The following is a 17,194-nucleotide window of genomic DNA, read 5'->3' as shown; positions in this document are numbered from 1 at the left end:
AAGATCTGAAAAGAGTTAGGTTAATTTATAATCTGTCATTCACTTCAAGAAAAGGATAGCAATTAGGCATTAACGATTGTGGTAAACTAACAACAGGATTCTCCTCCCTAATCTCTCATCTTGATTAATATTCACTTGTTTCTTTAAGTTTCTTGAATTTCTTTCTTCCTTTTTCAATCATAAATACTTTTGATTTGCCAAATAGAATTATAAGTATAGTTTAGTAGTAATTAATCCAATTTCCTGTGGTTCGACCTCACTTGCATGAGTATACTACTTGATTGCGTGCACTTGCGTAGTAATTAATAATTTTCGTAACAAAGCCTGATGAGCCACTAAAAGACTACATTCAACGCTTTATACATGAGGCAACCAAAGTAAAAAATCTAAGCGATGATGGCAAGTGGGCCGCCATTATTGGGGGCATTCTAGTGGGAAGTCGGCTGTGGAAGGATACAAGGCGAAAATCAACCCATACTATGAGAGACTTCCTTGATAGAGCTAATTAGTTCATTAAACTAGAAGAGGCTGAGTGGAACGCCAAAGGCCTCAACCAAGCTAAGGGGAACACAAACGAAGCAATCACTAGTGGCCAAGGCTCCCAGGGTCAGGGGAGTAATAATAAAATGGCTTTAACAATGGAAAGAGGACAAACAACGATAATTGTGGAAACAACTTTATTAACAACAAAAAGTCAAACAAAGCATCCTCATGAATGACTATGTCCTTCTAATTGATACAATCTTCAGCCACGTGCGACATTTCCCTTGTCTTTGCCTATGGGTATGGTAACCCATCATCCTACCAAAGGATGACTTACCACCGAGTATAGAGTAGTTGAGCTCATCCCACCTGGAATATACAAGTTAGCATGTTACAGTGCCAACAAAAAGCTAGTACTAGTATCTTGCCATTAAAAATGGAGAGCACCTATATAAGTACTACCAATAGAAGTTACTTTTCAGCAATGACTTAGGCTGGTTGGTGTACCCGCAAAGTGTATTTTCATAGCTGGTCGTCATACCTACCAACAAAGTTTGATAATGTAAAGGCACGAATTGCCCACTTTTGATGTAATGAGGCATGTTTGCCCATTTTATTCATCAAGAAAAAATTGCAAGTTATTTTTCATATAACGACGGAACTTGTATGATTGTTATTGAATCAAATTGCAAGCCTAACTAAGGTCAAGAGTGTATGAAATTATAGTGGCAAACCCGTGACAATAACAGTTCCTATGTGAAAGCCCTGATTACTTAACAAGTGATCAAGAGGTAAACCTACTTAGTCACTTGGGGGGCAAACACGCTCATACATGGACTAGTAAGCATAAAACATGCTCACTTAAATAGATTTTACAATTTTGAAAATTTCTTTTCAAATTCTAAAGTGTTTGTGCATTGCTCAATGTCTTGAGCAACCTATATGTGGTACATGGTTAACTATAAAAAAATGCTTACGCATAGTGTGGTACATGCCAGATAAGTTAACACATAGTAGCATATAGTAATAGAGTCACATAGCTCCAAAGTAAAAAAGAAGGTATACATCTATGACATTCATAGTGCACAACCAAAAAAAATTTTACAACGAGGGAACAACCATTCATGTAGCTAAATGGAGGAAGCAACAATGGCAATCACACACTTAAAATTTTTAGTAAGTGTGAGAAGAAAAAACAAGCATATGGAAGCATATATGTAAGACCTCGAGAGGTAGGCAAAAAACAATCATCTCCAATTCATGAAGCCGCATTACGGTTGTCACGGAGCATCACACCCCGATCTCCCATGAGTGGTCTCGAGGTGGTACACCCCGAACCCCCATAGGGTGGTCTCGAGGGAACTCACCCCGACCCCCACTTGGGATTAGTACACCAACCACCTTAGCCTATATATATATATAAAAAGGAGACAAAGGTAGGCTCGGGGTGGTACCCCCCAATCACCATGGGTGGCTTCAGGGGGTGTACCCCGACCCCCATATGTTAGTCTCGGGGTAACACCCCCAACCGCAAACCTCAGCTTGCCCACGATGAGGAAAATAAATAAATGAAGATGCATACTCGGGGTACATGGATTTGGGATGTACGTACGGGGTGTTTGTGAGTTTCAATGTAGTCACGGGATTGTTGTGAGATGGTGTAACCTGAGCTCCATGAAATGGTTTAGAAGTAATGCCTGCAAACTCCCGTCTCGGGTGAAAGTGTGATCTCAGGATTTGGTGAGTCATAGGGATCATACCCCAACCCCTAACTCAAGGCTTCTTAGTGAGGCCAAGGTTCCGTCTCGGGGTACCGGCTCAAAACCCCATCTCGGGCCACGGTGGCCATCTCAACACCATCAAACAAGCCACAGTTTGAGATTTCCAAGGAAAAAAAAGAGGGCCTTACTCGGGGTGTACCCCGACCCCCTAGTATCGGGGTAAAAACCCCCAACTCAGGGTATCATCATAGGCCCATCTCGGTTAGGGCCACATGCAAGCTCGGGGCATGGGGTAACACCCACTCACGGGGTACATACCCCGACCCCCAATAGGGGTATCTCAGGGTGGTGGTCAGAAAAGGAGGCCGAGCTTCATACCCCCCTCCAAGCATCATCAACAAAGTTTCCAAATTACACAAAAACTCAAGCATCAAACCCTCACATTTCATCAAAAAATAAAAAAAATCCCAATCAACCACATCAATTTTCGGCCATAAAAAACTACCAAAAAGAAGTGCTAAAAACTTCATCAAATTTCAAATTTCAAGCACGAAATTTGCAAGAGGAAGTGTGGAGAACCTACCCACTATGAAGATGGAGACCTCAAAGCTTCCAAGGATTATTATAATTTTTTTCTTTGTAAATATTTAGATTATTTCTTTTGTAAATAATTTATTTTTCTTGTAATTTTTGCTTGTAAAGGGAAAAATTATCACTGGGATATGTTGTAAAATGTGAAAAAAATAACGGTTGGGAAAAATATTTTTGGATTTTTGGAATGTAATTTTAGTATAGGTGTAGTATTTTTGGTGCCAAGCCGTCAACAATAAGGGCAAGACCCAGACTACACAAGAAAGTTCCTACAGTATGGTCATACCGCTAGAAACTTGGGGCGCAAATGTTTATCCAAATTTTAACGACGATGACGTGTTAAGAGTAGCAACACGTGGCACAAAAATACCAAGACTAAATTAATGAAAAATATGTAAAGTCATGACCGTTAATCATGAAGGGTGGTCTGACCGTTAGAATGAAAGTCAGACAATCACCCTTACCCCTAGCTTGAGTAAGGTGGGCGTCTTTGAGAAGGAAAAACGATGGACTAACACCTTCATGAGTGGAATAAACAATCACCACAGACCCATATTCCAAGTTTGTCTAGGGGGTATATACTACTACCCCTTACCTCCCAAAGGGTTGGTGTAGGGGTATACCGTCACCCCCTACACCCTCATGATACAAGTCATGCATTTTAGATATAATGACATTCTCAAAGGTATATGAGGACATCCACATTACACCATAACTACTGACAATGATGGTAGTTGTCACCCCCCTCAAGTTGGGTCTTGGGGGGCCACCCAACGATGGTGGTTGTCACCCCTTCAAGTCGGGTCTTGGTAGGTTCACCCAACGATGGTGGTTGTCACCCCCCAACTTGTCGGGTCTTGGGGGGGCTCACCCAACGATGGTGGTTGTCACCCCCAACTTGTCGGGTCTTGCGAGGTCACCCAACGATGGTGGTTGTCACCCCCCTCTAGTTGGGTCTCGGGGGGTCACCCAACGAGGATGGTTGTCACCCCACTCAATGAGGGTCCCGGGGGTGTTTCCCCCAAGTATGGGTTTCATCCCCAAAGGTGGTTGACGATCATGTCACACCCATAAGTGACCCTCGTCATCAGTAGCTCCTTCATATGTTTAAATCCCATGAAAGGCTCAAAGATAGTTGTCAACCCACGAAAATAGCAGGATATTATCATAAAAATCAGACTTCAACTACCTCCGAAAATCAAGGAGACAGTTGAGATAGTTCTGCGTTGGTCGCGTCTCCTGAAGCGAGAAGCACCGACCCCCTTCCCTATATAAGGGGTCACCCATGACCTGGGAGGGGGATTCGCAATATGAAACACTTAGAAAAATAAACACTTCTCATTCTTTGCAATCAAGAGCCTGTTCTTGACTTTTGCAATTCAGATCAATAAAATTCAAGGGGAGTAGGCTATTACCGACATCTAGGGCCGAACCTCTTTAAATTTCAGTGTCTTTTATTTACATTTATTGCGAATTCCGGTGTTATTAACTACATTTATTATTGTGATTTTGGTTTAAATCTCATTTATTACGACTCCGCGTCGGTTGGCTAAAAATCCAATCAATAATAGTTATAGAACACATTTTTGTTTATTAAAAACAAAATTTTAAAAACACAAATTTTATTTTATTTTGGTGATCAAAAAATTAAAAACCAAAGGTGATGTTTGGGAACACTTTTGTTTTTAAATTTTTTAATCACAAAAATAAAAGTAGAATTTTTTTTTATACATTTGTATGGTGTTTATAAAAATAACACAAAAACTACAAAAAAAAAAAACCACATAAAAATAACAACATATTAACAACATGCAAATATAAAAAATTATATACAAATAATAAAAAAAAATAACAAGAGTATAATATAAAAATACATCAAAAAACCATATTTTATGTAAATAGAATCTTAAAATTCGTAAAAATATTAAAAATTCTGTATAATCGTGTTTTTATAATTTTTTTTTTTATTTTTACTTATTTTTGAAATATTTTCATAAATTAACCTAAATTGAAAATAACACTGTATTAATATAACACTGTATTAACACTCATGTAAACAGTTCCCTTCCTCTCCACGCCAAATCCGAATCGTCGTATCCTCCGATCCACTGAACACCATCTCCTCCACCGCCACAACGCACAGAACCGCGAACCGATGACCCTTGCTTTTTCGATCAACTTCAACTGGGTACTTGAGAAGATGTCCTCTCATCTCTGTTACCTCTTCTACAGCAAACTGTTTCCAGTTCATTTCCCCCATTGATCTTACTTTTTTCACACAATCAATGCTCTCTGGTTGTGTGAAGCAATCGTCAATAGTTTCCATATGCTCTGCCCACAATGACATCCTATAACCATATATCTGCCAACCACACATTATTCATAACACCAAATAAAATTGTTATCAAAGCAACGAAGGACCGAAGCTCCATCACCGATGACGAAGGACCGAAGCTTAACCGTTGAGAAGATTTCGGTAGATTCAAGGTGGTTTGAGTTTGTCGTTGATTGCCATAGGCGGTTACGTAAATGAAAAGTGGCTGAAGTGGTTGTCCGCTTTTCATGCGTGATGGCGACTTGGCGAGAAACTCTCCCTTAATTTGTAACTGCTTTTATTATTATTATTATTATTATTATTATTATTATTATTATTATTATTATTATTATTATTATTATTATTATTACTTAACTAAAATGTATCCTACTATCCAATTAATTTTCTATTTTTGGTAAAATTTCTTAAATTAATTTTTTTTTTAAAATAAATTAATATTTATATACATTACTTTTTGTCTTTTCTTAAAAAAAAAATACATTACTTTTTGTTATGACTACTTTTTAAAATTCTATTATTTCAATAATATAAGAAATATTATATTAATTTTTTTTACTCATTTTGATTTACGTTAATTTAGAAACCATATCCATTTAATGAATTATATTTTGGGACATTTTTTTATTTATTTATTTTTTTTATAGTATCTATTCTTAATAATTTGTATTTTTTCAAAACTTTCTTTTTCATCATATTTTATTTTATTTTATTTCGTACTGTAAAGAGAGTGATATAGTATTCTCTCAAGTTCTCAGTTTGTCAGTGTATTTTTGTTGTGTTATGTTTATTGTGTTATTTATTTTTAAGTGTATAGATATACACTTTAAAGCTTATTGGAGGATCAATGAATATCACAGATAAGTCTTTCTTCTTATTTTAATTGCTATATTGAAACTTTGGTTTTTAAATTTAGTTTATTTTTTATAAGTTAAATTCTTACCTCATTTATCTTTTTTGGTGTTTTGTAGGTTGTTTATTTATACTTCAAAGGTGGAAAATTCACACATTGTAGAAGATCTAAACTTGTTGGTTACTTCTTAGTCAGTCAAGCAGGAGCATTAGCCTTAGTAGTAGTGCTAGATTGGTTTCACACGTAGCTCTTCCTTTTAGTTATGTGGAGTCTGATTGTTTAGCTTTGGATTCTGCGGTTCAAAAACGCTCTTTCTTTTGTAATGAGCTAGGTTTTTTTAGTTTTTTTTTTTTTTTTGTAATGAGCTAGGTTTTTCAGTTTTTTGCTAGTTTGCTTTCTAGTTTTCCTAAGACATCCCTAGTTCATGTTTGTTTCTCATGAATTAGTTGTGCATGCACTTAAGGTGGATGATGAATTAGCTTAGATTGATAATTTTTTATCTTTTCGTATTGATTTTTATTAAACTCTGATTCTTGTTAATAAGAGTTTAATTTCAAAAAAAAAAATATATATATTAAAAATGTAAAAAAAATTATAAATGTAAATTTTTTATTATAATTCCTTGGGTTTTACCTGGGTTGGGTGCTGGACTCTAGGGCCAACAAAACACTTGATCACGACTCACGAACTGGACTAAGTACCACCCGCCATTTCCCGTTCCGCCACCGAAATTGTAGGCCGAAAGATACTGACATGCCACCTGCGAAGAAGGGCAAGGCCAAGGCTCACAAGCCCCTATCGGTTCCCTCACCCAAACCAGATCAGACCACTATATTCCCCTCCTGTATTCGTAGCGTCCCTCCCTCCTCCGTCGCCATCACTATCCATGCCAAGCCTGGCTCCAAAATGGCCTCCATTACTGGTCTTTCTCTTATTTATGTAAATGTATATGTATATATGTATGCGTATGCTTATGTTTATGTACTCCAATATTTTCTAAATTTTCTTCGCACTGTTTCGGATGAAGGTTTTGACGATGAGGCATTAGGTGTGCAAATCGATGCCCCTGCCAAGGATGGGGAAGCTAATGCCGCTCTTCTTGAGTATATGAGCTCCGTGAGTCTTTCTTATGTTTTTCATTCGATCATTATATTTATGTTCTATTTTTTGTTTTTTTTTTTGCTGTTTTGATTTCAATTTGTTAGGAATACAGGTGTTTCAATCTTATAAAAAAAGTTGGAAAGTTTTGTTTTTTAGTTAAGTAAAATAAAATCTAACTGGGAATTTTGGTAATTTTGAATCAATTAGAGTGAATCATATAATGGGGTTTGCACTAGGCTTTGATCTTTCAAATTGGACTGGAATTTTTCTTTGCAGTTTAGAAATGGCCGTAATGGCTGCCTTATAAGATCAGAGTTGTCATGGAGTGATCTATAACTTCCTTCTTCTTTTTTCTTAATATCATTATTATTTATTTATATATTTATTCGACTTTGTAACATAGAGGTATGAGAATTAGATTCAGTGGAACATATATTATTTTCTCTAAGTAATTGGCATTTGATTAATAGCTAAAGTTTCAAGGATCACAACTTTGTCATAGCCTCTTAGACAAAAGAATTCATTCACACAAGTTATTCTAAATTTACAGGTTTTAGGGGTAAGAAGAAGGCAGGTTTCCATTGGTGCTGGATCTAAATCAAGAGACAAGGTCGTAATTGTGGAAGAAGTAACTCTACAAAACGTTTTCGATACATTGGACAAAGTCTCAAAATGCAATTAATGGTTAGGGAGAAACTCCAATTTGATCCTTATGTAACTCTTTCTTGTCCATATCATGTTTATTTAATAGTGTCTGAGTTTTGAATTATCTTTCACTTTTGCTCAACTCTTCGTCTGATACTGTACTCTTGATGATACTTGTCCCTACTGATTGCATCTGAATTATTATGTTTGATGTTCTGTAAATTATGTTTATAAATAATAAAATATGTACTTACACTCTTGTTTTACAAAAGGGCATTTTTATTATTTGATTTTTTGTAAAGGCTCATATCAAACCAGATATATTAAAAAACAATATTATCTTTACTTTCTGTTTGGGATTGGTAAAGGCTCATATCAAAGTTTTGTGTCGATAGCTGTTTGGGGCTTTTTGTGGTTTAGTTTTTTAATTTCTGTTTGGGCTGATCTTTGTAATAATGGCATTTTTCACCCAGTCTTTCTAGAATCTCAGCTTGTGTTATTTTGTATGATCTTTCCCGTGACCTAATTCGTATTTGGTGGTGTTACCGATTCGGTTTGTATTATTGTTACTGAATCTGTCTACCATTGTTGGTTATATAGCTTAACTGTCATTGGACTAATTTATCATATTTGGAATTGGATGAGATTATCTCTGTTATTAGATCAGTGGGACTATGATCCTTTATGGCAATTAAATGGTGAAAAATTCCAACTTCAAAAAAATAAATAATATTCGTTTCAATTCGTGACATGGTTTTATTAGTCTATGCTCTGTGACAGCTACGGTGGCCTGGAGTGACTGTAAATTATGCATACCTAAGCGCTAGAGTGAACGTGGCGTTGTTTAATTCGATTTCTAACGGTATGGGATTTAATACGATAGAAGTCTATGACCTACTTCCTCAGGAGGAATTAAAAGGGACCAGCTCAATTATCGTCAAGTTGTGTTATTGAATTTTCGTAGAAGAAATTGCAGACTGCATTTATAAGTAATAATAAAGGAAAAAAAGGGAAAAAGAAACAAAAAAATAAAATGATTCATTTGCATGGCTGGCTCCTGGCTAGATAACTACCTATAATTTAATAACATTTAAAACAAGGATGCAACATATGGATAAGAGGAGAGGCATTAAACTCATTGTTAATCTAAAGAAAGAAAATGCTAAAAGCTAAAAGAACGTTCATGGCAGATTATGATTTTTCCTTTATTATTACTCATCTTGCAGTGTTATTGGTACTAGTTCCCATTGTTTCTCTAAGTTTGCTTCCAGAAGCAATTGCCGAACAACAACCATTGCTGTCTTCGTTGCGGCGTCGCCGATCTCCACCGCCTCCGCCACTCCCTAACTCTCCAAGAGGGTTTAGTTTACCTCCTTTCCGAAGCAGAGTTATATCACAATCACCACCCCCTCCATTACAACCTCTACTGAAGTCACCTAACATTTCACAACCCCTGCCACCACCATTGCCACTACCGCAACAACAGCCACCGCCATCACAACTGCCACCACAAGTCCCTCCGCTTCCTCCGCCACCACAACTGCCATAACATTTAATGGTTTTATTGAGTTGATAGTTGATACAATTACAAGCTTGTCACATTATACATGATAATGATTTTAACTTAAGTGAAAGGCATTGTACATGATCTTCTTATTTTTTTGAAAGGGTTGTACATGATGTTCGAACTGAGTAATTTATATAATTTAACCACTTCAAGGAAAGTCGACCATTACTCTGTTTCTAAAAACCTATGTCTACATTGTGTAATATTTTTGATGTTTACTTTTTAAATTACAATAATAATAATTTTTTTTTTTTTAAAAAAAAGTATTTAATAACTCTTTGTTTTTGTAGTTTATATTAAAAACAAAAATATAAAAATGTGTTTTGTAAAATTTATTTTTATTTTTTATAAGTGAGGAGTGAGTGAGAGAAAGTGGGCAAGGATCGAGGGTGAAGGGCCAGGATGTCCAGACTGGGGCTGGGGTTCAAGCCAGACTAGTGTCCGACGTTTGGGTTGCGGTTTAGGTTTCAGCAGGAGACGAGATTTGGGGTCCCCGTCTTAACCTAATTGGGGGCCTTGGGCCAAAAAATGTAATTGAGCCTTTTTTATGTATTTTTTGTAAATAATGATAAAAAAATATAGTACTTTAAAAACATAATTGGGTTTAATGAAATATTAAATGTAGTATCTTAAAAAATAAATACCCAAAGTTTTAGAAAATAGTTATATTTTTAGAAAATAGTTATATTTTTAAATAGTGGCATAAATACCCAAAGTTTGTTTGTAAGCAGCATAAACCCAATTTTCTTCCAGTTTTATCAGTACAGACTCTGTTATTGTCTTAAAAAGGATACATATAAGACCCAAATTTTAAATTATTTGGTTTGGACAAAAAATATGTAATATCAATTACTTCCAAATCTTTTTTTAATAAATTTAAAATGGAGCCTGTATTGACGAAAATAGAGAAAAATTACAGTTTTACAAACATTGGATACTTATGCCACTAAAAAAAATCATTGGATTTATGTCGCTCACAAACTCAAAACTTTAAGTACTTATGCGATATTTACCCTTAAATAAATAATAGTTAAAATACAAAATATGGTATTTTTAAAATATAAATTTGGGACATTTTTGTTAAAGGATTTTTTAGGTTTGGTGGGGGGCCTTTGAGTGTGGGCCCCTAATGCCCCACCCTTGAGCCGGGCCCTGTGATGTCTAGTTCTGGGTTGATGCCTCGGGTCTATAATAGGTCTGAGCTAGGGTTTGGAGCACCTGATTCGTGTTGATGCCCGAGGTCCAACACTAGGTTCGAGCTAGAGTGTGAGCTAGGTCCAATAGATTGATCCACATGCGACTGGTTCTCACTTTTTTATTAATTTTTTTTGTTAATAAAATCACACTAAATATTATTTTTTTTTAATTATAAAATTCTATCATAAGATTAAAATTTAACAGCTACTGTATGTAACACCACAAATTATTATACATTATGGGACAAACACACAAATTTACTCTTGTTTGTTCTTTTTTCTCATTAAGTACTTCTAACATATAGAAGGCTATTTTTAAATAATACTCCAAAAAATATGGGCAATCGTGATCAACCAAACACAAAATTCCAAAATCAGACTTGCGCCCACTCCTAAGTTGATTACGTGGCATGACCGGCCTATGATCTACTTTAAATTGTTGTTTCTGGTGCCCTGTTGTGGGATCACCACCATAAACCGGCAGAACCAAATCCTAACACACCAACTATAGCAGTTCAATATATAATTATATATTACATATAATATTAGTGAAAACAACTACTTTTTTCAAATAAAACAACTCCAAATATAACTCTAATTGTATTTTACTAATTATGTTTAAAGTACGCCTTATACATCATAAGTGACTCAGAGTCAAAACTACATATATAGGTAGATTGGGACAATTATAAGTACTATAGTTGATACTGCTCCATTTACTAATCACTGGTAAACTACATGTCAAATATATATCATCAGAGACCTTAAGACGAGTTTTTAGCAGTATCCTTTATGATGCCTTGCTCTTTCGATTTTCACTTTGGTAGTACCAACTATATTCATGAATCATTATGATATTAATGTAGATATAATTTGGGGGATATTATTTATTAGCGTGTCTCAGAACACTTGAATCTTACTGAAATCAAATGACAAGTAGAAATAGAACAAGAAGAATCATTTTATCAAAATGATGGCATATACACTTCTACATCGACAAAAATATATGAAGATATAAACACAATATAGAAGCCTTAACTACCTTATTTAAAATGTAATGACGCACTGAAAACCTACCACACACTGCTTCATATATTCGAAGAGAGAGAGAGAGAGAGTAGAGTTGACTTTGCTTACATAATTACATTATTTTCTTATTGGCACCCAAATGGAAGCTGTAGTCAAAGGTTTTGACTTCCAGCACAAGTTCAACTTGCATTTCTCATGCTGAACCCAATACCCTCCACTGAATAAGCTCACCAGGAACTTGGCTTGGGAAATGTTATTATAACTTATTGGAATTGGCTTGAATCCTTTTAAGCAGTCTAACCCATCTTTCCATAACATTTTCTCCTCCTTCTCACATGGGAATTGACTCAAACTATCCAAAATCCTTATTCCCAAAATATCATTTTCTATCAATCTTCTCAATCCCTTTTTATGTCCACCATTAGGACTAAGCAGAAGTGAGTCAGACAAAGCAGTGTAATGGTGGAGAGCCTCACAGAAGAATTCAACAAAGGACATAGATAGAATTTTGGAAAAGTTAAACAACTCCTCTTGCACAAGAACAAGAATCTTGGGTGATAATTTGGTCATCCAAACCAAGAATGACTTCACCAATGAAAAACTTTTACTTGGCAGGTGAAGCTGGTGGATCATGCAGTTCCCTATGAGAGTTTGACCAACTTCAAGTTTATCAAAATCTTTCTCACTTGAAATTTCCAACTGATCAAACACAAACCTTAAGTTGATCGAATCAGCAAACTCCTTAAGTCTTCTACCTGTTTGTTGCACAAAAACTGCATTTTGTTTATCCCATATAATGGCAGTTACTCTAAGAGAAGCCTCTTGCCTCTTACCAAGGTCAACCATCAAAGGTGGCCATTGGATCCCTTCCATAATGTCAAAATCAATGACATGAACATCCTTGTCGCCTTGAGTGGACTCGATGATGGCTTGGTTTGCTGTGAAATGCGAGAACTTTACATAAGGAGAAAGTTCTTGGATGATCTGAAAGGCAGAGTACTGACTATTACTCTGCTCAAAATCAGGTTGATGACTATAAAGAGCCATATGATCAGGAGTCTTGTAACACTTATTATACAGGCCTTGAGTAAAAAACATAGCTAACCTGCCAAATGAGGTATCTCCATGTTGTCTACCAAGTAAAACACAATTAAGCCTGGATATTATTTTTGTAGCAAGAAGCCAATTTTTCACTTCAATAGCTTCTGCTCCGTTCAGTAAGAGATCACCCAAGCTACTCTCCTCCCTGATTTCTACTTGACTGTCTTCAAAAGTGGAGCCTTCTTTATTCAAAACTACAGGTGCAATTTCCTCTACTTTTTTATCCAAATAGGAGCCGAATTCATTTTCTATATGACTATCAAGGCCCAATACATCGATATCCTGGTTGATTGTGTCGATTTCCATTAGACCAGCTTCAATTTGGACCAATCTATCCATGGACTCATGGGTATAAGCTACAACTCCATCTTTGATAACATCTGCCACGAATAAAGGGTCCTCTATTTGAAAAGAAGGAAAAGCCTCAAAGCTATATTCGTCGAGTTTATCAATGTAACTGAGGTTAAGGGAAGAATGACGTTGATAATCAATTTGTTTTAGTTCCATTATGATTACATGGGACTAAGAAAAGTAAACTAGACAAGGTTTACTGCAGACATATCTACGCCAAAGATATATAATCAATATGTATAAAGAAAGAAAAGAAAAGAAAAGAAAGAAGAAGAAGAAGAAGAAAACCTTAATTTAAAATAAGCAGAGATTAGAAGGAATGTGTCAATACAAAACCGGCAAACCCATATGTTTAGACGCTGAAAGGTGAAAGCTCCCAAAGTAAATGGCTATTTCCCACTGACTACCAATATTATACATAGTCAGCATCTCTCTAGTATTCTTCTCTATTTTTTTTAGTTAAAATAACTTAAAAAAAATAAAATAGAGTCGTTATCTATTATATAGAGCTTTTTTTTTTTTTTGATAAGTACGAGTTATTTTTGTATGATTCATTTTTTTTCAAGTCCCAAACAAAATATGATAAAGTTAAGAATTTTTCAGCTGCTTCGAGCTTGGCTACAAGCCTACAATATAATTAAGGCTAATTAGTAATTTTTCCTCTGAATTTTGACAAGTACTAAATCGTGCCCCCCTGAATTTTTTTGGCCGTTAAAAATTCCCCTCGAACTATTGAGATTGTTAAATTTAAGGATTTTTGTCTAATTTTAATAAAAAATTCTAATATGGATGAAAGTTCAAGGGGCATGATTTTGTACATATCAAAATTTGAGAGACATGATTTGGTAGATATCAAAGTCTGTGGAGCATGGTTTAGTACCTAAACAATTACTGAAACAGTAAAATTGAATGAAATTAGACAAAAATTCTTAAATTTAACAATCCCAATATTTCGAGGGGAATTTTTAACGGCCAAAAAAATTTAGGGGCACGAATTACTACATGTCAAAGTTAAAGGGGAAAAATTACTAATTAGCCTATAATTAAAAAGCATTAGTCTTTCTCTTTTGACCAAATCATATAAATATATATGAGCATTTAGAAAAATTTAAGTCAATTTAATTACTACATGACACTTTTTGAATAATGATTTATTGTTCACCCATAATTAGACGTGGAAAGTATGATGGCCCAAAGTTGAAGGAGAACAAATTTTTGAGGAAGATAGAAAGTCACCTCCTACAAGAAGTAGATGCTTAACATAGTCAAAAGCTAAAGAAAACAACTCCAAATTACTCAGGGTGAACATACCCAAGGTAAGCGTACTCCTTAACTATACAACCTAGGGCGAACATACTCAAGGCTAGCGTACTCCTAGGGTATGCGACCCAGGGCAGATATACCCAAGATGGGCGTACTCCTAGAGTTTACGACCCAAGGTGGACATACCTCGAGGATGTCATCTATGGTCTTGTCCTCACCTGCCTTTGATACCATGTCCCATTCTTAATCAAGCATGGGTGTTAGACCACATGCCCAAATTCCAAAAGACATCCCATGTACTCAAAAACCGTCCATACCCATTCAGACCCCACTCGACTATGAGTATCAAATAAAGACATCACCAAAGTTAATATGCAACCAAGGCTGTTGGTCCCCACATCCAACTACAAAATGGGATCAACATGGGGAAACTAAAGTCCCTCGTCCCAAGGGCATAATTACCAGGACACATACTGAGGTAGTACACACCTCATGAGTATGTCAAGTATGTTGGATATATTTTACCAGGATCTAGATTTACTAACAAGTATGTTTCATTAACATCCTAATATGAATTCTAAAACAATGAAATAAACACATATAAAGTTTGGGAAACCTTACATTGGGTGCAGCGGAATATAATGACTCCTTCCGTTCAGATCTCTAGCCCTTGATTCCTTTCTGTAGCAGAGCATCACCAAGATCTGAACCTGGATCTCTTTCTCTCCTTCCTTTGATGCTGAATCTCCTTCTTGTTGGTTGATTTTCCACAGTCTTACACACTATGATTGAGATACCACTTGATGTGTGTGGGCACTCATGTTGGGTTTTATGCCCTAAATAAAACTCATTTCAATATAATCAGATTTACTTATTAATATAGATCAGAAATAACATTTAATGTTGCATGGTTCACGTGATTTATTTCATGATTATATGTACATAATGTATAAATTCATCTGAAACCCTTTTCACATACTTGATCCTGTTTATTGTGCCGTCAACACATTGGAAAGTAAACATGACTATGTGAATAAAATTTCCTAGATTTATCAGACATAGGGTTTTACTGATATGATAATCTACAACAGAGTTTACTTGCATTTGGAGAAGTGCTATGTTCTTTCCAGAGCATTGGTTAAAGTAAAGCTCAGGTTGGATGCATGGAGTATGCATCGGAAGGGACCGATATTAAACTATGACTTAGATTTATTAAACTTACCGTAATATCTATTCAAGTCAATATCGCCTAGTTGATCCTAGATCAAATGTTCTTAATCCTGTTATGATTAGGCTCAATCTTGAAAGGCTATTCGTGTTCTTTGATTTGTTAGTTAAGCCTACTTTTAGGTCAGGGTGATACGTACATTTTGGGAACACGGTAGTGCAATTGAGTGGGAGCGCTAGCATAAACATGGAATCTATAGCTTCTATCTGGCGAATAGTAAGCAAAGGATGATCTCCTTCGAGCTTGACCAAACGAACATAAATGGTGGAGTACTCATTTCACATAAGCTGAAATATCATTTATACGGGGTCAAGTGTTTTAAGGAATAAATACATTGTAGGGTGTAACGGTAATCTAATCCCTTTACAGTGTAGACCATTCATATAGAGGATCATTGATCACATTAGGATTATAACAATGGATAACTAATGATGCGTCTATATGGTGGAACATATAGAGCATTCTATATACTGAGAGTGCAATTCTGAGTTCTATGCGTGGATTCAACGAAGAATTAATAAGTTAGTGAATTTTAGTGCTAAATTCTTGATCTACTTATTGGAAGCTCGGTTATATAGACCCATGGTCCCCGCACTAGTTGAGATAATATTGCTTGTAAGACTCATATAATTGGTTTTGATTAATCAATTATAATTCTTAAATTAGACTATGTCTATTTGTGAATTTTTCACTAAGTAAGGGCGAAATTGTAAAGAAAGAGTTAATAGGGGCATATTTGTTAATTATAAGACTTTGTATGGTTCAATTAATAAATATGATAAATGAAAATATTATTTAATAATTATTTATAGTTATTAAATAGTTAGAATTGGCATTTAAATGGTTGAATTAAAAAATTGGCGTTTTTGAGAAAATCAGATGCAGAAAATATAAAACTACAAAATTGCAAAAAGTGAGGCCCAAATCCACTAGTATAAGGCCAGCCACTTTTATAGGAATTTACCTCTGATATTTTCATTATTTTAATGCCAAATAATTCAAACCTAACCCTAGTGGAATGCTATAAATAGATAGTGAAGGCTTCAAGAAAATTACACTTAAATTTTCTATTTTTCCTTCAGAGAAAAACCTGAGCCTTCTCTCTCTCTATCTTTGCCGAACCCACTCTCTCTCTCTTCCTCATTGAGATTTCGAAATACTTAGTGTATGAGTAGTGCCCACACACAGCAAGTGATACCTCAACCATAGAGAGGAAGATCGTGAAGAAAGACTTTCAACAAGAAGGAGTTTCAGCATGAAAGATTCAGAGAAAGAGATCCAGGTTCAGATATTGATAATGCTCTGCTACAGAAAGGAATCAAGGTCTAGATATCTGAACGGAAGGAGTCATATTATTCCGCTGCACCCAATGTAAGGTTTCCTAAACTCTATATGTGTTTATTTCATCGTTTTAGAAAGTTCATATTTAGGGTGTTAATAAACATACTTGTGAGTAGATCTAAGATCCTGGTAAAATAAATTCCAACAACTGGCCTCAGAGCCATGGTAATTGATTTACTTGCAAGAAATTTGGACTTTAAAACGATTGTTTGATGTTTTGGATGGTATCATGTTGTATTGAGTGTTATTTGATGATTGATTGATGTTTGTGAATTTTCGTGAAAAATAATTGAATGTCTGTTTCTGGAATTATTTTTATGGGATAGTATGGAAAAAATTAAGCAAGTTTCTTTTTTACAGAACTCAATTTCGATTTAATTTGAATTAGTTAT

General features: G+C 35.3%; 2 protein-coding genes across 2 annotated transcripts; one reads left to right on the top strand and one right to left on the bottom strand.

Annotated features, from left to right (window-relative positions):
- Nucleotides 1-6,597: 6,597 nt before the first annotated feature.
- LOC115711934 (uncharacterized) lies at nucleotides 6,598-7,997 on the top strand. Its single transcript, XM_030640130.2, has 3 exons — nucleotides 6,598-6,902; nucleotides 7,008-7,096; nucleotides 7,632-7,997. The coding sequence occupies exons 1-3, from the start codon at nucleotides 6,734-6,736 to the stop codon at nucleotides 7,761-7,763; spliced, it is 390 nt and encodes a 129-aa protein (XP_030495990.1). The 5' UTR covers nucleotides 6,598-6,733; the 3' UTR covers nucleotides 7,764-7,997.
- A 3,435-nt stretch (nucleotides 7,998-11,432) lies between these two features.
- Nucleotides 11,433-13,404, bottom strand: LOC115712444 (protein NODULATION SIGNALING PATHWAY 2). Its single transcript, XM_030640719.2, has one exon. It carries the CDS (start codon nucleotides 13,124-13,126, stop codon nucleotides 11,636-11,638), a length of 1,491 nt encoding a protein of 496 aa, XP_030496579.2. The 5' UTR covers nucleotides 13,127-13,404; the 3' UTR covers nucleotides 11,433-11,635.
- Between the last annotated feature and the right edge of the window lie 3,790 nt (nucleotides 13,405-17,194).

The sequence above is a fragment of the Cannabis sativa genome, chromosome 4, assembly GCF_029168945.1.
Source record: "Cannabis sativa cultivar Pink pepper isolate KNU-18-1 chromosome 4, ASM2916894v1, whole genome shotgun sequence".
In the NCBI taxonomy this organism is placed as follows: Eukaryota; Viridiplantae; Streptophyta; class Magnoliopsida; order Rosales; family Cannabaceae; genus Cannabis; species Cannabis sativa.
The sequence above is the reverse complement of the archived record's forward strand: the minus strand, read 5'-3'. Positions and strand labels throughout refer to the sequence as shown.